This window comes from Arvicanthis niloticus, chromosome 16 (assembly GCF_011762505.2).
Source record: "Arvicanthis niloticus isolate mArvNil1 chromosome 16, mArvNil1.pat.X, whole genome shotgun sequence".
NCBI classification, from domain to species: Eukaryota; Metazoa; Chordata; class Mammalia; order Rodentia; family Muridae; genus Arvicanthis; species Arvicanthis niloticus.
The window spans coordinates 10,740,258-10,765,819 of record NC_047673.1 but is presented as its reverse complement, the minus strand read 5'-3'; the positions used below and the strand labels follow the sequence as shown (position 1 = coordinate 10,765,819).

At 39.9% G+C, this 25,562-nt stretch overlaps 1 protein-coding gene across 2 annotated transcripts in view; it reads left to right on the top strand.

Moving 5' to 3' along the window:
* Csmd1 (CUB and Sushi multiple domains 1) overlaps positions 1–25,562 on the top strand; it is a 1,522,453-nt gene that overhangs the window by 1,256,083 nt on the left and 240,808 nt on the right. For both annotated transcript variants that reach the window (XM_076913874.1, XM_034520246.2), the window contains exon 23: positions 953–1,109. In XM_076913874.1, coding sequence (XP_076769989.1) covers positions 953–1,109 — 157 coding nt within the window. The remainder of the gene's footprint in view (positions 1–952; positions 1,110–25,562) is intronic.

The following is a 25,562-nucleotide window of genomic DNA, read 5'->3' as shown; positions in this document are numbered from 1 at the left end:
GTCTAAGGCATTTTTAGTTTTCTTTCCTTGAGACTCCCATCCACAAGGTTTTCATCTCTCAGTGAGGGACACCATTCCCACACAGCACACCACCAACACTGGAAAACGAGAGGCTGCCACACTCAGTGTGACCAGAATATCCAGAATAGAGTCATACTTCAGCAGAAAGACTATCGTGCCATAGAAAGCAGGATGTGTGTCCCAGGCTCCGCAGTAGTCTGATAATGTATCTGTTCAAGGTGTAGGGTTGGTTTTCTCAGTGGTGAGAACTCATTCTTTACCCTAAACCTCCGTTCTGCATCCTCACCTGAATTATCTATTCTGAGCTTGGGGACTCTTTCTCCACACAAAAATTATTTCTCTCAACTTCCTACCACTTGGAGACGATAATGAATCTGTGGAATTTCATAGCAAACTCTGCTGTCATTGTGTGACAGGACCCTTTTGCCCGGTGCATTCACATGCCAGACTTACAAATGGTGATGGTTTTAACACCACCATGGCTCAGGGTATTAGACATAGGAGCAAGATGGGTGAAGTGCCCGTGCCTTGGTCCATGTTTCACAGAACACCTTTGCAATGAAACCCCGTGACTAGTGAGTAATGAGAAAAATGGAAATTACATAACAGAATCTGGAATCACAGAGATACTGAAACGCAAAAAGATAAAAAAAAAAAAAAAAAAAAAAAAAAAAAAAATGGTCTTCAAAGCAATGAATGGGAAATGATCTGAAAAAAATGGGAGCAGGAGACTTTTGTGTGTGGTGTTAATGGGAAAGGTAACATGGAAAGAAATAGATGATTTACCTCCATCATCCACGGGTTCTTCTGTAAGCTGAGTTTCAAGTTTTGAATGAAGCCACATTCAAAGTGGAGGAATGGCTTGTTAAAAATTGTTGCCTAATAAAAGGGCTTTAAAAAATTGGGGACTCACTCTGCCTACTTCCATTAGGTTTATGATGGAAAGGACAGCTCCTCAAGGTCACTGGGAGTCTTCACAAGAAGCGAATTGATGGGTCTGGTACTAAACAGTACCTCCAACCACCTGAGGCTGGAGTTCAACACCAACGGGTCAGACACTGCCCAAGGCTTCCAGCTCACCTACACCAGTGAGTAGCCTGTGGCCAACACACACTTTTACTTGGTTGTCTGATTAGGACACATCTATTACTTAGCCTTACAGTTTATATGATGGATTTCTTTGCTGGCTCTACCATGTGTTCTAACCATTTTAATTATCTCTATTGTTGAGCAGAAAGTAATAGAGGCCATAGTTTTATATTGATCTACATAGAAGACTTCCCAGTTTGATAATAGATCAGCTTGGCAGATGGGGTATACAGATGCAGATTTTTGTGTACTGAATATGCTTGTGAACATGCATGTGAAAAATGTAAAGAGAATATTTGATATGATAACCATAATCTTTGATTATGTTGTGTACATATACATGTATAACCATATACATATAACCACATATATAAATATATAATAACTGAACATATTAAAGATTTATGGAGTATATATTATAATATATAATCACAGTGAACATCACAGTGTTGAATTATGACAACAAATCTCTTTAGGTGAATCTCACTTAAAACTCTCACTGTGAGACAATCCTTGGGAGCTCTTGCAAAGCCCCTGTGGGTATGCTGACAGGTGGAGCAGCTGCCTAATCTTTGAATGACTGATATAAGGTATATATACACATTTGTATGAATATTCTTTTTTGAAATTGATGTATTATGTTTATTTATGTATACGAGTGTGTGTCTATGTAAATTTATGTGTACCATGTGAGTGCAAAAGTCAGAGGGTGTTTGATTCCCTGCAACCAAAGTTATAGGTGGTTCTGAGTCACCTGATGTGGGTGAATGGAATGGAACACAAGTTCTTTGTATAGGCAGAATGCACAAAAATTGCGGAGCCATCTCAACAGCACTGTGTGCATGTTCACATTTGTACATATAATCATATGCATCTACCCATATGAGCACAAACATCAATTATGCAAGTGAGGGTTGTTACCATCAAGGACATGAATACCTGCTGCTTTGTAGCTGTAAAGGAAACTGATAAACTAAGATGCTGAACATATCTCAAGCAACCCAACTTTTCATTGATCTGATGGTTTGGGGGCTTTGTGATATTGACTCTGAGCCCTGAGAATTCTGAAATTTTCATATTTTATCATGGAAGCCCATGAGAGCTTGTTGGAACTGATACCTCTGTTTAAAGGATAAGCATGTGAGGGACAGTGAATGTCACAATTCACAGCTGGTATCCTAAGCTAATACAGATGTCTAGAAGGAAGACAAACCACTCAGGCCCTCCTCTGTAGATGACATCACAATTGAAGCCTTGAGCTTTGGACAAAAGAGAAGTTAGTGACCAATTTTATGAGAATGTCATTGTTTCCTGTTTGTGAATAATTCTGTTGAAATGACTATAAATAGTAAGGTTTATTAAGTCACTGTAGTAAGTCACAGTGAACATCATAGTGTTGGATTGAGATTACAAGTTTCTTTACATGAATCCTACTTAAAACTCTCACGGTGAGAACACTCCTTGGGAGCTCTTGCAGAGGCCCTTGTGGGTATGGTTATATGTGGGGCACCTGTAAGTGATCCCTTTACCACCTCACACTCTTCATGCTTGAGTTTGATGGCTTTGGTTTTCTTCTTGTGTGTCTTAATCTCCACTTGCTAGCTCCTCATCTTGGAGGAACACAAGTTTGACTGTGAAAAACTTTTAGGACAATCTTTCAGTAGTGTTCTGAGGCGACATGCCCACACTTGGCTAGGTGGAGGTGGCCCTTTTGGTTTTTTGCCAGTGAACACCTCTTTGATACCTTTTCTCAACAGCCACATCTCCTGTCATGATTCTTTACTGAAGAACAGGAAACGTTCACCTGAGTGGCACTCACTTTTCTCTTACCTGCCCAACACACTCTTCTCAGCTGACAAGTGTGTAAGCTTCCACATCCTCTCTCAAGGCTGTCCTAGGAAATGCAGGCAGCCTGACTTATAGTCCATTGCTTCCCAACACTGGGAACTGCTTTCAGTTTTCAGTGGGTGTGACTGTTTATCTATGGGCATCCGGTTATGTGTTCTCATGGGTGCATGTGAGGTACCTGGATTCACTCACACTGGAACCTCAAGTTCCTGCTGTGAGAGAACAAGGGCATCACAAACAATGTCTAGCCATTTGTTATCGCGTTCACTTTTCAAACAGCATTTAGAAGAGGATAGAGCCTATAGAGTGTCGGTTTGTGTTTGTGGTGACCACCATCATCATTGACAAGGCTTTCGCAATATGATCTTTCCAGCTCACACCTGCCCAGTTAGATAATGAAATTCTAGGTTCACCTTGACATGAGCCCAGCTAAGGGCCTTTGACTTCCACTCCACGGAGGTTCATTCTGCAAGCATCAATCCATAGTCCATTTGTTTATGAGCACCCTGAAGTTGTAGAACTTGTGTTTTATGATATAGAAAATCAGATGTTCCATGAAAAAAGAAAAGTATACAGACAACACTTGATCTTGAATACTCATTTTTATCTGAAAAAAGGTCTGACCTTTCCTCATTTACCCACAGTTACACATCCTTGTTACTACCTGAAAAAGCCCAAGCCTGGAAGTCTTATTTAGACAATTGTCTCAGAACTTGGTCATGCTGTCACATGGAAATGATAGTGGTAGTATAGATGGGATGGTGACAATGGCTGTATAATCAAAAAAGCATTGATTTCACAGTAAGACCCTGGATTTAAAGAGTCAATAATTACATTTTAGAAACCCCAAGCTCCCACAACACAACCTAACATCCATCCCTGAAGCAAGGCTCACAAGTGATCTTAACAGCCTTCAGTAGATACACAAGCAACTCTTGCAAGCTTGGCACTACTTGAGAAATCAGGATGCAAAGGTTTGGGATTCATTAACGTACACAAATGGGTGGATTTTACTCCTCATAGAGTGTGCATACGGAGTTCAGCATACACAAGGAAGTGCCAAGAAATAGACACAGTATTTGGGTGTCCTTGAAAAATGGTTGTGCAATTCTTTAGTTTGTTTGTGTCAGGTCTTGCTAAAACACTATTTTTTTTCAATAAATTGGAAATTTTCTCAAGATATTAAAAGGCTATTCTGAAGTTTCACACAAGGAATGATATGATGGTGCTTCAAATCTCAGCTGTAACTGAATCCCAGCGCTGTTGGCATACTTACCTGCAAACATTTACACCACTGCACTTCAAAAAGAAAATGTTTTCACAGGCTGATATCTATAAAAATCAAGGCAGTGGCCAAGAAGATAGAGAAAAGGTCAAGCTTGGGTCAATTTGTAATAGACGTGTAAATAAGTCATCTTTAAGGACTTACTATTTGTAGAGAGAACATCTTGTGTACTGTATGGATGCATCACCTGTCAATTAAAAAGTCTATGGTCTATGGCTTCGACAGAAAATCAAAGGTGAAACATTAAAGGAGAAAGAATTCTGGGAGAGAAGTTGGCAGGGAGATTCGGTGGAAAGGTGTGACCAGATGGACGCATAATACCTGAACAGAGATAACCAGCCATATGGTAGAATGTGGGCTAGAATAAATGGAATATTTTAAGTTATATCTAATCATAGAAGAGTCAAGTTATATGTCCAAAGTATTTGCAAATATACTTTGAGTCTAAGTTTTATTGCTAAGTTTTATTGCATGGGGATAGGAGGAAAAACCTGGGTCACACTTTAACAACTATGGATTAGGGGGTAACCAAAGAAACCAAAGTAGCACTTCCAAGTAAACCTGCATCAGAAACACTGCTTCAACACTCAGCTGTGCCCTGGACTGACAGATGCCATATTTTGTAATGTCACCATGTCTTGGATCTATTTCTCATAGTCTCTTTTAGACCAGGGACAGCAGCATCCAGTTTGTGCCCTTCTACACATTGCGTGCATGACCCATCTGCCATGACCTGCACAGCTTTGTAGTTGACCTCACTGGGGCAAAGACAGGATGACGAAATACACACAGACACATAAAGAAAAGCTGGGACCGTGTAGGTCATGTGTTCCGGTGGAGTTGCACAAGCAACAGCATAAAAACTCAATGTGTTTACTTTATACCTCTGAGTAGAGGGAGCAGGTTTATTGTAAACAGTTGAAAAAGGAGGCAGGTGTGCATACAGAAGAAAGAAGTGACAGGCTATACTTCCTGTGCACATAGTCAACATCCACACATGAACCAGGGGATGGCTTTGCTGAGGCACCCAGGTGCTTGACACAACTCTGCCTATATCAACAATGTCTGTTTGCTCAGGACTTTATCTGTTTGCCACAGTATTCTGAAAGGTGGCACAGAATGATTTTTTCCTCACATCCAAGTTGTCCTCATGCAGACACAGTAAAGAAGCATGTAAAAACCAATCCATTCTACTTACCTGCTCAAAACCTTACAGAGTTGTCCAAGACAGAGAATATTGTCAGAAGTTTGAACTGTGACAAGGAACTTGTCACAAGCATTAGATTTGGCTGTGTGATGTACCCGAAGGACATTCTTGTTTGATGACAGATAAAAACAGTTGGACATTAGGCACTTATCTTTTCCATACCTACAGTGCATTATCAGAGAGGACCTACACAGGAGGACTTGGTTTTGTTATAAACTTGGGGCCCTGACTTGGCCTTTCCCAGAGCTGGTTTAGGGGATAGTCTCCCTATATTCTAGCATTAGACATGATACTAACAGCAGAAGTTACTATTCACCAACAGCCTGCACTGCTATTTTCTCTGTGCCTCAACTGTGTTGCTCAACTTAGCAGATCTGTGACAAAACACTGGAGAGCAACAGTTAAAGATCAAAGGTGAGTTTGACTTCTGATTTCAGTCCATGCTCTCCTTGCCCAGTTGCTTCCAGGTCTGTGTGGAGGGAGTACATCATGGCAGGAGCATGTGGTAAAAGAAAGCTTCCTTCATGGTGGTGACAGCCTAAAGGAAGGGCTAGGGGTAAAATATTTCCCTCAAAAAGAGACTTCTGTAGCTCCCAGCTAAGTCTTCTCTCCTGGAGTTTCCATTCCTTCCTAGTAACTCATTAAACCATGATTCCATGAATTGAACAATCCAGCCATAGGTCAGACCCTACACCATCTACTCACACCCTCAATGCCTGAAATGCTGCTGCATGGAGGACTACATTTCCAATATGGCTGCCTTTCCGGATGTTTAAGATCTAAACCATAATATTATCACTAAAGAAAAAAATCCCAGACCCAAAGGGATTTTTGTAACATCCAAGCAAACCCAAGCATAAATCTGGGTTCTATAATAAGCGTTGTAGGTAATAGTCATATATGAATATAAAACTGCAGAAAAAAAAAATACTGGCTTATACCAGAGGCATGTTTGCTGAGTAGATATGAAAATTTTTAATACTAATGTCAAAAATGATAGAAAATAACTTCATTAAATTTAGTATGCCTACCTAAGTTTCTCTCTCTCTCTCTCTCTCTCTCTCTCTCTCTCTCTCTCTCTCTCTTTCTTCCTCTCTCTGGAAGTTTCTGACTGTACACTAAGAAAAGGAGGAGAGGGAGCCAGGAGTGATGTGTCTGCCTACTGCAGGAATGGGCTTCCCATTGGCATTCCTGTCAGTATCAGCCAGAGCTTCGGGGTGCACTTACCCTCTGCCCTTTACATTACCATGAATGCCATTGAGGGATTTGAGTGTGTCATAGTAGGTCTGGGGTCTGGGCACTGGGGAACGTAAGTTCTCCATCCTAGCCTTTATTTGCTGTTTTTTTGACACAAAAAGGACAAGACATTTAGGTTGGAGCCTTTACGGATGTTGTAAGACACATGGAGAATATGAGGACATACAGAACTTACAACCCTGTATTCAGCAGTTGTTTGTTCAATAGCTTATGTTGGGAAAGTTGCCTGCTCACAGTCTGAAGAAACTCTGAGAGAAACATGGGAAGTATCCCTACAACTATAATGTACAACAAGTGGAGATGGTGACAATGGCTTGTACCCATTTAGTAGAATACATTCATTCATAGGCTCGGAGCCTAGTGGGTAGTAATATAACTGATAGGAAGAACTGATTCTCATAGCACAGTCAAGGATAGGAAAAGTGAGACATGACTGTGTACTTGACCATCTGTTGTCCTGATTTTACGAAATTCAGATGGACTCGAACCGAAAACAGCATTTGGATCTCTGTTATACTGGAGTGTAGACAGTGCATCTCCTCTCCAGATATGGATGTATATCACCACAAGCACAATAACGTCACAGTAACTATGTACACTTTTGTGCTTAAAAATAAGCCAGAAATGATGTGATGTGCTGGGGAGATAGCTCAGTTGGGTAAAATGTTTGCCTTGCATAAATAAGGTCCAGTGTCCGAGTCCTGGGACCACATGAAACTAGGCATGGTGACATACACTTGTAATCTTAGTACTAAGAAAGTGGAGCATGGAGATCAGAAGTTCAAAATTATCCTCATCAATGAAATCAAGGCCAAGCTGGAACATGTAAGACTCTTCCTTAACTCCATGCTCCCAAAGAAATAATATGAGTCTGAAGTACCCAGATATAGACACCATGCAATTACTGAGCGCACACTATAAGGCTGAGAGCAGGACGGGATAACATTCTATATTTCAGTTCTTGAGGTCATGGATTGACATAAAATACTTATAGGATTGGCTGGTGGCCAAAAGAGGTTGGTTGGTACAATTTTTGGGGGGCAGCCTTATTCCTGCTCCATCTCCCATGCATATCCAAATCAGTATCTACTTCTGATAGAGATGCTACCAACCAACCTCTCTGACAGTGAATGAGACTCAAGGACTTGACAACGTTCTCCTGTCATAACAATTAACCTCATTAAAAACATACATAGTTTCCAGACATTTCTGATGCCTATGTGTAAGCATCAATGCTTTCAGTTTCAATGGACAAGCTATTCAAAGAACAGCATGCTTAATTTTTTAAAAATATTTTTTAACTTTTATGTGTATGCATATTTAACCTGCATGTATGTCTAAATATTGCATCTGTTCAGTGAGTGCCTGGGGAGATCATAAGGGGGTGTCATATCCCCTAAGAACTGAAGTTACAGACAGTTGTGAGCTGCCTAATGTAGGTGCTGGGAATCAAACCCAGGTCCTCTGCATGAACAGTGTTCTTACCTAACACATTATCTCTCCAGCCCCTTACCTTCTTAGTCTTTATGGTATTTTATACTCTAGGGAATTATGTCAGGGCAGCTTTCCATGCTGTGAGCAGTTCTAAAGAGTGTTTACAATTGTACAACAACAATATGTAGAACGGAACAGAATCAGGAAAACAAGAAAATCAACCTGCACAGGGGTCCACTGAAACAGTTACACGCTTTTATTTAATTTCAATGAAGATGAAAATTGAGATAAACATAACACGTGTCTCCCAATTCTGTCATGAGACACTATTGTGTCTATGTAGGCTTTAGTCAAAAGAGCTTTTGCTCCCAAGCAGCCATTAGTGCAGCTGGGAAAACTGCTGGAAACTGTTCTAAGCATGATTACTTTTCCCATAGCTGGCTGTTATGCAATTCTATGAAGATATTTTAAAATAATATGTAGTTCTTTGGGTGTCGATTTCCTATTGGTGTGAAACAAATTGCCATAAATAGCCCATAGTCATTTGCTCAGGGTGCCCATGAGTCACAGCTTTGTTTGGCCTCATGGTCTCACAGTCGATGATGAGAGATGAAACCCTTTTGAAGCTCAATGTTGTCCAGGCTCCAGGCAGAGCAATGACTCTTGGATCCTTAGTGACACACACCCTTGCCTACCATAGCATTTCTCCTTCAAGTTCATGGTAGTGTTCCTGCTGCCCCAAAGCTTACCCCTCTCAGAGGCTAACCTTCTCAAAGGGTGTCCCCTGATTGCTGCAGTCTCTCACAGGATAACCCTACCCTACCAACTCATTGTTAGTTCATGTGATACCTTCACACACCTGCAGCTTCTCTCCCACACTGGACAGGAGGTAGATTTAAGGTCCTACTCACACTACCAGAATTAGACTGGATTTTATGTGTGCAGAAGGTGACCATACAGAAGTGGGCCATCAGCATCACTGTGGCATCTGTGCCCATATTCTCTCCTTTAGGATCCTTGTCTGTCACATTTTCTCTTCACACAATTCTATAAATTGACAGTATGGATGAGTACATACAAAATAGAGATTATACTTTTATTTTAAATAATTTTTTGAGGTTCTTCTCCACCTTCTACTAGTTTCAGTGTATCTGGTTTTATGTGAAGGTCCTTTATCCACTTGGACTTGAGCTTTGTACAAGGAGATAAGAAAGGATCAATTTTCATTCTTCTGCATGCTGACTTCCAGTTGAAAATCCTTCAGCAACATTTGTTGAAAATGCTGTCTTTTTTTCACTAGATGGTTTTAGCTCCTTTGTCAAAGATCAAGTGGCCATAGGTGTGTGGGTTCATTTCTGGGTCTTCAATTCTATTCCATTTATCTTCCTGTCTGTCTCTGTACTAACACCATTCAGTTTTTATCACTATTGTTCTGTAATACAGCTTGAGGTCAGGGATGGTGATTCTCCCAGAAGTTCTTTTATTGTTGAGAATAGTTCTCACTATCCTGGTTTTTTTGTTATTCCAAATGAATTTGCAAATTGCTTTTTCTATCTCTATGAAGAATTGATTTGGAATTTTGATGGGGAATGCATTGAAATTGTAGATTGCTTTCAGCAAGATGGCCATTTTTACTATATTAATCCTTCCAATCTATGAGCATGGGAGATCTTTCCATCTTCTGAGATCTCCTTCAATTTCTTTCTTCAGAGACTTGAAGTTCTTGTCATATAGATCTTTCACTTGCTTGGTTAGATTCACACCAAGGTATTTTATATTATTTGTGACTATTGTGAAGGATGTCATTTCCCTAATTTCTTTCTCAGCCTTATAATTTAAATAAAAATAGTTTAGTAGATTTAAATAATTTTGAAAGTATTGCCTGTCAAAATTTCATGGGTTGTAAAGTCATCTTCCATGTTGTTGTTAATACAGTAATTTGATCTGCACAAATCTCTGAAAACATTCACAGGCCTGTGGCTGTCACTCTCCCAGCATTTCTTCTCTGGTTGTCTATATCTTAACTCAAGTGCTCTTTGGATTGGGCTATGGGTAACAAGCTTCAGGCAAGACCCCTGCAGGTCCAGCTGGCCTCTCAGCACTATCAGAAATGCTCACAAAGATTCAAAGCAGGTTCTTGCAAGATGGCAGTGAGCAGAGGTGACTATTTACCCACTCTGTTAGAGTCCTGAGTTCAATCCCTCAGACCCATATGATAGAAGGATATAGAAAAGAATTTGCAAGTTGTCTACTGACCTCTATATATGCCTAGTGGCATATATGCACTCCCAATGCCTGTGTACACACACACACACACACACACACACACAAAATTAATTAATTAATTAATGTAATAAAATAGGAAAGTTATAAAACAAGAGCAATTAGTGGACTTTTCATCAGGGTCTAGTCTTAGAAATGACTCATCCTATTGCTTACTAACAAACTGATTTCTAATTTTGGCCCATAGCAATTTTATCTCATCACTGCCTCTCCTTTTACAGAAGACAACATGACCCCAGCAGAGTAGAGTTGCATCTGATCTCATGTGACATCATTGTCACATGAGATCTAAGTGAGAGCAGCTGTAACAGCACACACATAAAGCTTTTGTGCAACCAGTAAGACTGAGCTAGAAATAAGCACCAAAAGAAAGGAACTTACCTGTGCAACATGGTTTTTATCAGCAAGGGACTTTGAAGAATGACTCAAATGAAGAGGAATTAGAAGCCTATGTCATACCCTGATGTACACGGATACCAAGAACAGGGTTTAAGGTCATGATGTTGGTCTTTGAAGATAAGAAGTGTTGTTTTGTCATTGTGGTTGTTGTATATTGTGTATTTTTCATTTTTTCATGGCTATGTGAGTACTGTGTGTGTGTAAATGTACACACCTATGTACATGTGCTAACAAAATGGAGAAGAGGAGAACATTATGTGTCCTGTTCTATCCCTATCTCTTGTTCTCCTGAGTCAAGCTTTCTGACTGAACTTGAAGCATGGTTGGTAGCCAGGAACCCACAGCAGTTTCTCTATCTCTGCCTAGATATGGCTGGTATTACAGATGAGAACAGACACACCCAGGTCTCTACATCGGTGCTGGAGACTTAAATTCAGGTCTTTTCTCATACTTCCACAGCAAACACTCATACCCACTAATTCATCTCTACAGTCCCAAGCTCTTTCTTCTGTGCTTGCTGATGTCTCCTCTGCTTTATGCAGTAATCTTGCTGCCATACAAGCTGGTTATTATTCTATGACCAAGGCCCCTGAGAAATAATCTTGCTATATATAATGTCTGGGATCAAAGCATTTTGTCAACATTTTAACAGGTATCTACAGCTCCCTGTTTGTTGAGTTTCTGTTTACCTGTGTGTGCATTTACTATTTATATGGTACCAACCTTTATGCTTTCTAGACTGTGTGTGTGTATGTGTATTATCATCCAAATGATCATCTATTAACAGTCCATTGTGTGTCTCTTTATTGATTATCAAGTAAATCATCTCTGAAAAAGTCAGTCATGTGACTGTGTACATAATCTGTGATAATTGTATTTGAGGGAGATGCTAGGCATTAGTTGTCCAATAGGGGTCACTTTCAAACCATTATGTGGATGATACAGAAGAGGCCTATAAAGAGGCAAGTAGATGAAGCACTGGGAGGCAGGGCTGAGCCCAGAAATAATATGCCCTAGAGTGGGATGGGAAAGGTTGTGACCATACTGACATTGAAGCTAGCTGCTCAGAACACAGAGAGACTGTTAAGTCAGAGACTCAGGCACATGGAAAGAGAATCACTTCATCTACCAAAGGGTCCTTAGAAAGACTTGGGGATTGTAAAGACAATAGGCAATTTCAATTGGTTATTGAAATAAATGACAGAGCTAACCCCACAGCATCAAGGGCCTCCCGTGAGCCTTACAACATGGCAGGTTTACCGCCTACCTGAGATAAAGGTTTTCTTAGGTTGGGACTTTCAGTCTGCTTAGTCTTGAATTAGTCAAGTAAAAAACTGCAGGTCACTCACTTAGAGCACCATTGGGTTAAATGAAAGACTTCTGGGAATTACTCCCAGGAGAGTAATGGGTGTGGTGGTAGTAGAGAATAACAGGGGTGGTAGGATGGGGAGAGTGGGGGATGGGGCCTGGTAACATGGTCCATAATCATGCAAATGAGCTCTGTAGACATGAAGCAGACAGATTAACTTCTAGACACTTGTAAGTAGCAACACAGTTTTTATTTTTATCTATAATTTAATTTGACACCCTCCAGTACTCAGTTCTGTTCCCATAATTAGTTATAGATCTTTGACTAGCTATCATTAGTTTGACCATATTTTATTTGTGGGTCACAGTTGAGATAATTGCCCAATGAATTTTCTTTAAAGGACAATGTGGTGACATTCAACTTTGGAGAAAAATAACCTTAATTTTAATGGGCTGCAAACTGATTTTTTTAAAGACAAACCATTTTGTAATTTGAAAGAGGAATCATGTACTTAGAATATGTTGTTCCATGTAAAAATAGCATCATGAGGAGGGTCAGTTTGAACGGCAAGGCTGTGGAAATGTGTCACACAGCTCCTGTGATTGTATGTTTGTAACCTTTTCTATCTCTTCATGGAATCACATCTTGTCTATCTCTTATAACTCAGAACGCCACATTTTTACACCACTTCTGTGAGAGATGCCAAACCATAAAACTGTGTAGTATGTAATCCATTTCTTGACACAAATGACTTCCAGGGGAAATGTCACAATAGCAATTCAAATACAATAGAGACACTGGCTGCTGAAAGGACCTGGAAAGAACTCCAAAATTTATTGTGAAACACGATGGATATTTTGTAAAGAGGAGAGGCAACTCTACCCACAAGAATCCAGTGCTAGCTATGAGAAAAATCCCCATCTGATCTTGCAGTCCGTGGCTTGCATGATAATATCTCAAACTCATAGTACATTTTTAGATACAAAGAAGAGTAAAAGTTTAAAAATTGTTAAGATACCATTAAAAAATAAGTATAGCCAAATATGATAACATTCCTAAGAAGATGTTGGTTTGTGAATATAGATGTGCTGAATCTTAAAGTTCATGCTACTTCCACTGCCTCAAAGTAAGGTTGCAGTGCAGTCAGGACATAAGTCTTTTCACCTCTCAGAGGGAGCAGGGAGGAGAGGGTTCTTACTGCATTTAAGGGAAGAAGTGATGGAAATGATACCTGTCTGCTTAACTCAGCATGAAAAAGGAAATTGGAAGTAGAGGTGAACCATACATCCCATCTTCTGCCTTTTAATTGGATATTTTGTCTCCTCTGCTAACTTCCTAATACCCACATCATGACAAAGATAAACTACAAGACTTTGCTATGCTAGAAAAAACTTCCCAGGGAGGTTGTTAGTTGCTTGACACTGGGCTAATGTAAAGTTGCCAAGGTCAGTACTTGAGATTCCCTGATTATTTGCAAAAAAGAGATATTAGCTTAGGACCAGTCATTGCAGCCTTTTGTATAATTCCTTGGCTACGTTTTCTTGCGTTTGTGGGTTTCTTCCCTTATATAAACAACTTTTTCTTTATTTTTCACAACTTGAATTGCTTTTGCTATGAGAACTGCTATGGTGTTACTGGCCACCAGAACATGGAGGAAGATAAGAGGACCCAGAGAAGGGCACTTAAAGACATTTTAATTACAATGACTATTGACAAATCTCATAACTTAAGGGAGAAATAAAATGAAGGCCAACAGATGATGTCACCAAACACTATAAAATATCAAGTTTTATGGAGATGTGATGGAATCCCACCACCACCACCTTCTTAGTAGTAATGAAAAGCAACAACCACTGTCTTTATCTGTCATCAATACACTGCACTTGTTCAGGGTCATCTGAGATCAGTAAAAGTCTCAGATACATGGACCCCCTTGTCAGGAAGGCAGGAGCACTGGTCATGGGTTGACAGAGACTGACTCTTCTTACCCAAGTCATCCTTCAGGATGCCTTAAAAAAATAAAAGGCATGGGCTGCAGAGATGGCTCAGCTGTTAGAGGCTTGTCTCACAACCAAAAGTAAAAAATCATGTAATGGATTCAAACTCAAAATAATTTTTTCACTTCTCATACTTTGGCACAAGAACAGTAGTGATGGCTATCTAAACTGAGGAAATATTGCCAAATTTTTATGATTAAATAAACATTTTTGAAAGTACCAATCTGCAAACGACCCCTTTGGATAGAATCCCATGTTGGGATATTGGGCTGAGGGAAATGAAACAGGCATCAAAAGACTGAGAAACAGAGCTTGAAGATGGCCAAGAATCTGGAGTTGGAGAACAAATGACGATCAACTGCAAGTGCCAAGAATGGCACTTGCCTCCTCAGACTGCTTCTCAGGGACCAGGTGTGGGAGGAGGATGCGTAGGTGAGTATCCAGAGACCAGCATCATGCTTGGGTGTGGCCAACTGCTTGGCCTGCCACATGCCCGTACCTATATTTCTTCTGAAAATAAGCAATTAACCTTGGATCTCTTTAGTCTTGAAATTCAAAGAAATTGAAAAGAAGACATCAAAGGGTATTTCAGTGCTGAAAGTGATTAAATATTTGTTATAATCTCAAGAATGTTGCTCCCTGTCTCTTCTGATGTTGTTTCATAAAGCCCTTAGGTATAGAGTGTAAAAGAAAAGCAGTTAGACTTAGGGCCTGGGTTCTTAGTCCTGATCAGGGTTTCTTCATGGGAAAAACAGAGAAGAGAAGATGTTTTAAGTAAGTGTAGCTCTCATACCCCGTTAAGGGATGTCTTTTTACAGTAGATGAAGACAATTACATAAATCCATTACTGGAAAAAATATGGAAAAATACTGACCATGGGATGCCCAACGTAAACTGATACTCCTCCAATCCAAACCCTACACTTAAGACTCAGAAAACACTGAGGAAGGGAGAAGGGGAAGAGTGTAAGGGCAAGAGGATCAGGCTCTTTGCTGTGAGGCCACTAATAGGCCCCTGTGGTTGATTGATGCCTTTGAATGAAATAGGGGTGGCCTTCTTCTGACCCTGAGTAGGCCACCTGACTCTTTACTAGGAGCTCCATGGCCACAAAGCTTGGTATCTTGGAAATGTGTCAGGCCTAGAGGCCGGGACTCCATGGAATTCCTTCTGCTTTGATTAACTCACTGGAACCCAGCACATTATGCATCTTGGCCAAAGGAACATGAACTAAAAGGGTCAGATAGTAAAATATCTGTGATGATCATCTATGTGCTGGAAATAATTATCCTTTCTAGAATCTTCCACTAATGACAATGTGCCTCTCTTTGTAGTAAGGCCAGTGTAGATCAGACCTGTGTAGGATCAGAGATTACTGATCTGTCCTCTTAGATAATAAAATAACTGAAGTAACTGGTTGGAGATAGTTCAACTGTACTTGACTTGTTGCTGACTTGAGTGGATGCTCATGGTGTCACTGACAGTTTTTAATGAAAGACACATTCAGACATGAAGTTATGCAGTGTTTTTGCAGAAAAGAAAATACAGGTAAAATCTTTCTTCAAGAAATGCAAATAGTTTGGATGGTTGCCCATGCTTATAATCCCAAAATGATAGAGTGAGACAGAAGGAAGACCAGATTCAGAATAGCTTGGCCCACAAGGAGACAGCAAATCTCAAATCAAAGCCTAGAAACAAAAGAACAGAAGATTCTCTGTTTCTGTTGTAAATCTATTCTGCCACCCACGGATTCCCTCACACAAACCTGAGCTTTTACATTCGGCTCCTGTTAGGCTCCTGTTACATTCTCTAACTCAATTTACTGTGGCCAAAATAAAACCACTTTGTATTTCTAATGAAGACGTCTGTGCTAAAGTGTATGTGATGTAAAATAATCCATGTTTGCATCTGTCTTAATATGTGCATGTGCTGTGAGCATCCTTCCATCAGCACAGCCTGGGGCCAATGGGATTCCCTCTTTGGAAACTCAATTTGTGGAGAAACAGGAAACTTGCCAGCTTCTATTCTATCCACATGAATTATTATTATTAAACTCGCTTTGAAATTTTCATTGCTGCATATTTCTGATTGAATGCTATTTTTAAATCCTTCCAATTTCTTGCAGAAATTAGGAAGCATTAAAATTTGCAGGGCACAAATTTATCTTCTTGGTTTTGAAAGCCCATTTGCCGGTTGCTTTATGTGGACAAGCAGTGAAGTTGATATTTTACTAAACATGGAATTCACTAGAAGGTTGTTATTTTAGTTTAGTCAGTGGCAGCTATAAACTCATTATCTAGATTAAAATGAATATCAATTACGTATGGTGGCATGAACATATGGCATCCTTTATACAATAAGGGTCAGGATTTTGTAGATTAAAATTAAAGTAACTCTGCACCCATTTTCTGGTTCTCTCCTACATGGAGTAACAGACACAATGAAATAAAAGAATAAAAAGCAAGAACAATGCTGATCTTTGTATTTGTGACAGCATCCATAAGAAATTCCAGAGTATACTTAAGGCTTGAACCATATAGCAAGAGGCAACAAGCTCCAAAAAGAGTATATTCCATTTTAGGGCACAAACTGATTTGGAGAGTATTAAGCCACCGTTTGTAAGACAGAATAAGACAGACAGACAGCTTCTGAGGATTTCTTGGATGACCACATCTCTGGAAGGCCTCCAGGGGAAGAATGGGGTCGTGGCCAAGGAGGAAGCACTTGGGAATCATGAGATTGGATACTCCAAGGAGCCTGCAGGAAAACCTGCATTGGCTAACCTCACAGGACAGGAGAGGTGACTTTGATGAATAGATACAATGTAATGACTTTGTTCTACTGGTGGCAGTTTGTGTTGTGAAATTTATCTTTACTTCAGGTTTAGAGTTTGTACCGAGCCCATCAGGGCACTAAGGAGCTTCAGTTACTGCACAGGTGGCTGTTCACTCATGAAGTAAGAAGCAGCAGAGAGAGGGCAGCCTGGCACTCAGGAGTTACAGTCAGACTGACAGCTGGCTGTCATTAAGTTATTTTTTTTTTTTTTGAAGAGGTTGCTCTGGTGCTTCTGGTGCTGCTAGATATTCAAATACTAAATACTGTCCCCATGAGGAAATCCTCATATACACCAAAGGATGCTTTGTAAACTCCCCTGACCCCCGTGCCCACCCCCAAGTTATCCCTGACTGGTTAATTAAGATGCCACAGCCTAGGTTCAGCAGAAGATAGAGGGGTAGGTCTCAAGCAGGGACCTCAAAGAGAGTGAGGAAGAAGGAAGTCACCATGCTTGGATTGTGCTGCAGAGCTCACAATCCTTATAGACTGATGAGGGAAACATGCTTTGAAGGGGTGTATCTAAAACATCCTAACCTTTGCTAATAACTGTACCAGGAACTGCCCTCAGAGGCATATGGGGAGCAGGCATGGGCCAGCTAAGATGGGGAAACATGCTTTTAAAGATTTATTTAGTTTATTATATGAGTACATAAAGACTGTCCCTGTCTTCAGACATACCAGAAGAGGGCATCAGATCCCATTACAGATGGTTGTGAGCCACCATATGGTTGCTGAGAATTAAACTCAGGACCTCTGGAAGAGCAGCCAGTGCTCTTAACCACTGAGCCATCTCTCCAGACTTAGAGAGTGGGGAAACTTAACTTGAGGAGAGCTGGTTACATTGCTCATTTGAAAGTTGAACAGGTTCCTGGGGCAGTGGAAATCTCACAGTTATCTAATAACTCTCAACCAAAAAAGTCTTTAGCATGATGTTGAATGATTGAAAAGAACACCATTCTTCCTAATCAAAAAAGAGAGCTGCAGTCCAGCCTCCCAAAGTGAGTCTTACCTAAGCACAGAGGCCTCTGAGAGCGTCATGGAAGGAAAGATGGCAAGCTATTTCTCCAGGGCTGACTAACATGGGGAGACAAATGGGCTTGCACCTCCCCTACCCTACCCACCTGCCCTCCGTTTCCCAGTATTTCGATTAAAATTTCTAAATGTATATGAAGTCTATTTCTTTAAGAATCCTCCAGCCTCACACTATCTTATGAAACCTAAAGATCACCAGGCTTTGAACATTTTACTTGACTGTACCAGTTCTAGTCCTAACATTCTGACTTAAGAGTTCTGTGCGCCCAGCCTTACTCAGACTATGTTACCAGGGTCTGGACCAGCCACCTCTTCAAGCTCCTAAGCCAACAATGGGTGAAGAAAACATATTACTCAGAGTGTATAGAAAGTATTTTTAGAGGTGCCAATTTGGATATTATCATGAAAATTAAATAAATATAAATGTATGCAGTACTGAGTTTTAGACAATGGGAATTGAATGCTGAAAAACTACACTTCTAATTCGTGTGTGTGTGTGTGTGTGTGTGTGTGTGTGTAAAATGTTTCCCTCATTGTCCCTCCAATATTTGCATTTAAATGATTTTATGTTAAGGCCATTCCTAACTTTAAAAATAATTATGTAATTCAATTTCACAAAAAAAAAAAAAAAAAACACGGAAGACTCTTAGAAACATTGTTGAAAGTGTATGTTTAAAGGAAAGATAAAATCTTGAAGGCACATTAGAATTTGTACATGCTGCATTTTGGCATATGGGCTGTGTTGATGGGGTCGCCTTTGGTAGCTGCATTCCCCAGCACGTTAGCTCCATTTTTGCTGACATTCCTGGTTTGAAACTCTGCCTTTAATCTAGCTTTCTTTCCAATCTCACTTTGTAAAATGAATATTTATTAAAGAATTATAAAAACCTATTTTAATCTTATAAATTTTCACTCATCTTTGTCCAGAAAGACTCCACAGTTACACAGACTCTCCTGCCAGCCAAGCAGATGCTTGGAATGGTCTAGGCATTGTAATAAATTGTGGAATTTCAGAGTATAAAACAAAAATACTACTTTGACATATTATTCCTAGGAAAAACAAATTTGAAAAAAGAGGAAAGAAAAAAAGACCCTTGAAGGGGGAAGTTACATTTTAATTTATTAAATTACCTGTGCGTAAATTAATAGTTTCTCGTGTATTATGTTCTGAACATTGGTACTTTTGCTAGGAGATGTGGAATGTTGTTAGCTGAAGTCACAGCTGTACTTCTCCTAGGTATTCCTGTGTAAAAGTGTTTGCATGGTCATTGTTTGTATGTGCACCTGTGAAACTTAAAGAAAGAGCCACGCCCAGGCTCACCTGTGTGGCTTCTCGTCAGCACCTTGTCCCCCAGGGAAGCACAGGTGGCTCATTTAGAAGCAGCCATACATTCAGAGAGTGGCTGCCTATACATGGGCTTTCCTGTGCTCCTCTCCTGTTGTCACGGACCCTCAAGGAAGGAGCCATGCAACTCAGCATGTGACCTCCTTTGCTGGTGGCCACCAACACAAGGATGCCCTCTGTCATCCTTAGGCACTCGCTGATGGATATGTGACGCCTCTTGTGAGGCTGAGCCCTGGAAGCCATGGCTGCGGTTTTGCAATGAAATACGGTGTTCGATCCAGTGAAATTATACGTTCAGTGTGTGTTGAGTGAGCATGTGATGTTCTGCTAACATGCTGCATGGTAATTGTTACATGTTGGTTTTCAATCAGTACCAACCACAAGCTCTTAATGAACACGGATTTATTTTTTTAACTCTTTAGCATCTAGTGTTCTTCTTCAGCATAAATCAGGAATAAACACTGTGCTTTATATATGTTTAAAGTGGCAGGATCTCAGTAACCAATGAGTAAAACAATGACATACATTAGAATGAACCCTCAGCTAGATAATGAGAGCAACCATGTCTGTGAATTCTGTCTCTCTCTGTCTTTCTTCTTTCCTGTCTCTTTAGTTTTAACATCTATTAATGTATTCTATCCAAAAATAATATAAAAAATAACAAATATGTTGGCTTAGAAAGATAACTCCATCAGTAAATGGCTTGCCTTGCAAGCATGAGGACCTCAGGTCAGTTCCCAGAACCCACGTTAAAAGCATGTCCTTGGCAATATATGATTGGAAACTGTGAGGATGCAGATAGGTGGATGCTCAGGCTTACTGGGGAGGCAGTCTGGCCAGAATGGTAGGCTACATGCTCAGTGGGAGGATGTGTCTCAAAACATAACAGAAAGAGTAATTGAGGAAGATACTTAACATCTATGTCTGGCTTCTACGTGCACATAAGTCTGCACACACATGAACATGTGTACATACAGAACACACAAGAGAAGGTACTATGCTCACAAATATATCTCATCAATAAAAAGAAATTTGAGTGATCCCGGTGTATTAAATAGTTGTGATTAGTATCAAAGGTTTTCATCGTCAGTCGGAAATCCCAATTCAAATAGATTTTGAAGAATAATACTGAAATTTCACTTTTATATCAGAGTATCAGTTCTTCTCTCAAATTTGTAATCAAAATTAAATGGGAAAACAAAAAGCTACAATATATATGGACATATTGAGCAGAAACGCTACAAAGCCATTAATACCAGGCCACATAACCAAGTTGCTTCCATGTGATGGTGAAACTTGCAAGGACTTTAGGAATGTCAAAATGGAAGCCAAAAATGATCTGTGCTTGCTCTTCCCACATATGTTTTCCTCCCTTCATTTAAAAAGATGGAAATGCCCGGCTTGTACATGTCATTGGGAAGGACCAGGAACAAGAACAACCAAGGAAGGCCCAAAGCATGTTCAAGCATCCCGCGCTTTGGCTGGGATGGTGCTGGTGCATGTCTCAAAATCTTCCTGAACAATTGTCACCATCCATGATAAGTCCTAAGTTTGATTTTCCAACTGGAATCCAAGAAGACCCAAAATGTCTTGTTCTGTGTATGAGTCACCTCTGAAACGTGTTTATTAAAATTAGCTCCTAATTATCATCAATGAAAGGTTGTTTGCTTCCTCGATGCCTCAGGAAGCCTTGATGAGGGCGAATCTCTGAGTTAGTACAGGTAAAGAAAAATTATTTTTTAAAACCTACATATATTTTTTTCATATTTTTTATTGGATGTTATATTTACATTTCAAATTTTATCCCCTTACCCCATTCTCCCCACCACCCAGGAACCCCCTATTCCATCCCCCCTCCTGCCTCCACAAGGGTGTGCCCTCACTTACCCCCCACTCCTCCCTCCCCACCCTCGAATTCCTCCCCACTCAGTGTTCAGACTTCATGGGATTAAGGATCTCCTCTGCCACCCATGCCTGACAAGGCAATTCTCCCCTAAGTATACAGCTGAAGTCATGAGTGCCTCTCTTTGTGCTCCCAGGCTGGTGATTTAAACCCTGGGGATCTCTGGTTGGCTGGCACTGTTGCTCTCCTCTTGGGGCCACCAACCCTTTCAACTCCTTAAGTCCTCTAACTTCTTCATTGGGAACCCTTGATCAGATCAATGGGTTGCTTCCAGCATCCGGCTCTGGATATGTCAGACTCCTGCAGACCTTCGAGGAGACAGCTGCATTAGGCTCCTGTCAGCATGCACTTCCTGACATCCATATTGGCGTCTATCTTTGGTGACTGCACATGGGATGGATATCAAGGTAGAGTGGTCTTCTGATGGCCCCTCCTTGACTTTCTGTCCCACACTTTGTCACCATATTTGTTCTCTTGAGCATTCTATCACTCCTTCCAAGAAGGACTGAGGCATGCACACTTGGTCTTCCTTCTTCATGAGCTTCATGTGGTCAGTTAGTTGAATCTTGACTATTTCAAGCTTTTGGGCTAACATCCGCTTATCAATGAGTAAATACCATGTGTGTTCTTTTGTGATTGGGTTACCTCACTCAGGATGATATTTTCTAGTTCCATCCATTTACCTAAGAATTTCTTGAATTCATTATTTTTAATAGCTGAGTAGTATTCCATTGTGTAAATGTACCATATTCTTTGTATCCATTCCTCTGTTGAAGGACATCTGGGTTCTTTCCAGCTTCTGGCTATTATAAATAAGGCTGCTATGAACATAGTGGAACATATGTCCTTGTTATATGTTGGAGCATCTTCTGGGTATATGCCCAGGAGTAGTATAGCTGGGTCCTCAGGTAGTGCTATGTCCAATTTTCTGAGTAACTGCCAGACTGATTTCCAGAGTGGTTATATCAGCTTGCAATCCCACCAACAATGGAGGAGTGTTCCTCTTTCTCCACATCCTCGCCAGCATCTACCATCACTTGAATTTTTTATCTTAGCCATTCTGATTGGTGTGAGGTGGTATCTCAGGGTTGTTTTAATTTGCATTTCCCTGATGACTAAGGATGTTGAGCATTTCTTAAGGTGCTTCTCAGCAATTCGAATTTCCTCAGTTGAGAATTCTTTTTTTAGCTCTGTACCCCATTTTTAATATGGTTATTTGGTTGTCTGGAGTCTAATTTCTTAAGTTCTTTGTATATATTGTATATTAGCCCTCTATCAGATCTAGGATTGGTAATGATCTTTTCCCAATCTGTTAATTGCCATTTTGTCTTATTGACATTGTCTTTTGCCTTGCAGAAGCTTTGGAATTTTATGAGGTCCCATTTGTCAATTCTTGATCTTAGAGCATAAGCTATTGGTGTTCTGTGCAGGAACTTTTTCCCTGTGCCTAAGTATTCGAGGGTCTTCCTCACTTTCTCTTCTATTAGTTTCAGTGTATCTTGTTTTATGTGACGGTCCTTTATCCACTTGGACTTGAGCTTTGTACAAGGGGATAAGAATGGATTGATTTGCATTCTTCTACATGCTGACCTCCAGTTGATCCAGCACCATTTGTTGAAAATGTTGTCTTTTTTCCACTGGATGGTTTTAGCTCCTTTGTCAAAAATCAAGTGACCATAGGTGTGTGGGTTCATTTCTGGATCTTCAATTCTATTCCATTGATCTTCCTGCCTGTCTCTGTACCAATACCATGCAGTTTTTATCACTACTGCTCTGTAGTACAGTTTGAGGTCAGGGATAGTGATTCCTGCAGAAGTTCTTTTATTGTTGAGAATGGTTCTCGCTATCCTGGGTTTTTTGTTATTCCAAATGAATTTGCAAATTGCTCTTTCTATCTCTATGAAGAATTGATTTGGAATTTTGGTGGGGATTGCATTGAACTTGTAGATTGCTTTTGTAAAGATGGCCATTTTTACTAAGTTAATCTTGCCAATCCAGGAGCATGGGAGATCTTTCCATCTTCTGAGATCATTTTCGATTTCTTTCTTCAGAGACTTGAAGTTCTTGTCATACAGATCTTTCACTTGCTTGGTTAGATTCACTCCAAGATATTTTATATTATTTGTGACTATTGTGAAGGGTGTCATTTCCCTAATTTCTTTTTCAGCCTGTTTATCTTTTGAGTAGAAGAAGGCTACCGATTTGTTTGAGTTGATTTTATATCCAGCCACTTTGCTGAAGTTGTTTATCAGGTTTGGGAGTTCTCTGGTGGAAGTTTTAGGGTCACTTATGTATACTATCATGTCATCTGCAAATAGTGAAATTTTGACTTCTTCTTTTCCTGTTGTATCCCTTTGACTTCCTTTTGTTGTCTAACTGCTCTGGCTAGGACTTCCAGTACTATATTGAATAGATAGGGTGAGAGTGGGCAGCCTTGTCTAGTCCCTGATCTTAGTGGGATTGCTTCAAGGTTCTCTCCATTTAGTTTGATGTTGGCTACTGGCTTGCTGTAATATTGCTTTTACTATGTTTATGTATGGGCCTTGAATTCCTAATCTTGCCAAGACTTTTATCATGAAGAGATGTTGAATTTTGTCAAATGCTTTCTCAGCATCTAGTGAGATGATCACTACATACATTCTTAACAAAGGAACTTGTTATAGATTAACAAAATGTAAGCAAGCAAGGTATTTTTTTTTTTTTTTTTTTTTTTTGCCAGCAGGCAGGCAGCAATTTGCAATTACAAAGAAAAAAGTGATTATTTCATTATTTATCTTTAAAAATAATCTTGTAGGAATCTTAAAAGAATAACAAACCTAACTTTGATATAAAAAATAGTCATATCTACTTTAAGTCTTCACAATGCATATCTACTCATCAACAATTCTTAATAAATAATATCAGGAAACTAAGGGCAATAATGGGTATAAGAAATCAAGTATCACCAGTCCAGCCTCAGTGAGAGTCACATCAGCCAGTGCTGCCATTCTTGTTCCCTGACCATAAATGGTCTCTACCTTCACTAATAAGAGTGTGCCTTGTTGAACTTCATATTGTTCCCTAAGATTTTTTACATCAGAGCCAGTATTAAAAACATCTCAACCTAGCTTCACTAACAACTTTATTTTTCCAAATGTTTTCTAAGGTGATGGTCATTGTTGACAATCTGCATCTCTAAGTTTTTCTCTAGGATGGTGATAGAATCATTAATCTGCTCCAGCAGCAATGCCTGAAAGAGATCAAGCTTTAATACTGTGAATGCCGGAGATGCTGTCCAGTGAAGGGCTTGAAGCCTCCTTAATGTTTACATACAGTTCTTACATTAAGAGAGATGTGAGGGCAGCAAGCAGAGCAGAACTCCATAACAGCATGAAGTTCTCAGAACACATAGTACTCGGGGCCATGTCACACAGAGGCACACCCATGTGGCTGTGGTAACCTGTGGGCTGCATTCCATGAGTTCTAAAGCCATTTGTTGTTCTTCCTGCATGGCTCAAAACTGATGACAGTATCTTAGCAAGGGGATCAAAGTTCTTGGCTGAAGTTTCAAGCTTAGTGTGTGGAGAATGGCTCCAGGTGGGCCAGAACTTCAGTCTGCTGCTTTGCCAAACTTTTCCATGTTCCACACGGCCTTGCCCTAAAATACAGAGTATATAAACATGTAATGAGAAATCAGAGGGTGGGAAATTTGAATTCCTCTACAGAGACACCTCAGTGTAGCTGCTGTCCCTATTTTTGGCTCTTCTTATTAGGGCAGAAGCAACCAGATATAATGTTCTTTTTTTTTTTTTTTAAATTTAGACAACAAATTCAGAATGGTGTAGTAATATTTCAGGATCAACTTGAAAGAACCTTATCTTCATTAACCTTGTTTTATCCTTTAATTAAAAACTATTAGTGTATTTTCATTGTACAGTCATGAGTTATTTGATAAAGTGCACTGGGTGTTTTTAGGGGCATCAGGAGGCATTTTATTATCTGACCTCCATTGTAGATCTCTTGGTCTTCTTGTCTGTCCCCAGAGTTCAGGAACACTGAACTCTGTTTGAGTACAGTGTTCTGTTTGAGTACATTGTGATTGCTATTGTTATATTACTGAAAATTTGTAATTTCTTGACACAGGGATCTCACATCAAAAAATAATACAAATAACATTAAAAGATAATGTGTGGAAAAATACTTAATATGTGGGGGAAATGAAATCAATCAATGAAAAATTGCCTTGCCTTATAAATCAATGGAAACCTATAGTATCCATGACCAAGGAATGACACAGATTTATAACTCGATATTTTCAAACCAAATGCAAACACTCCACTTA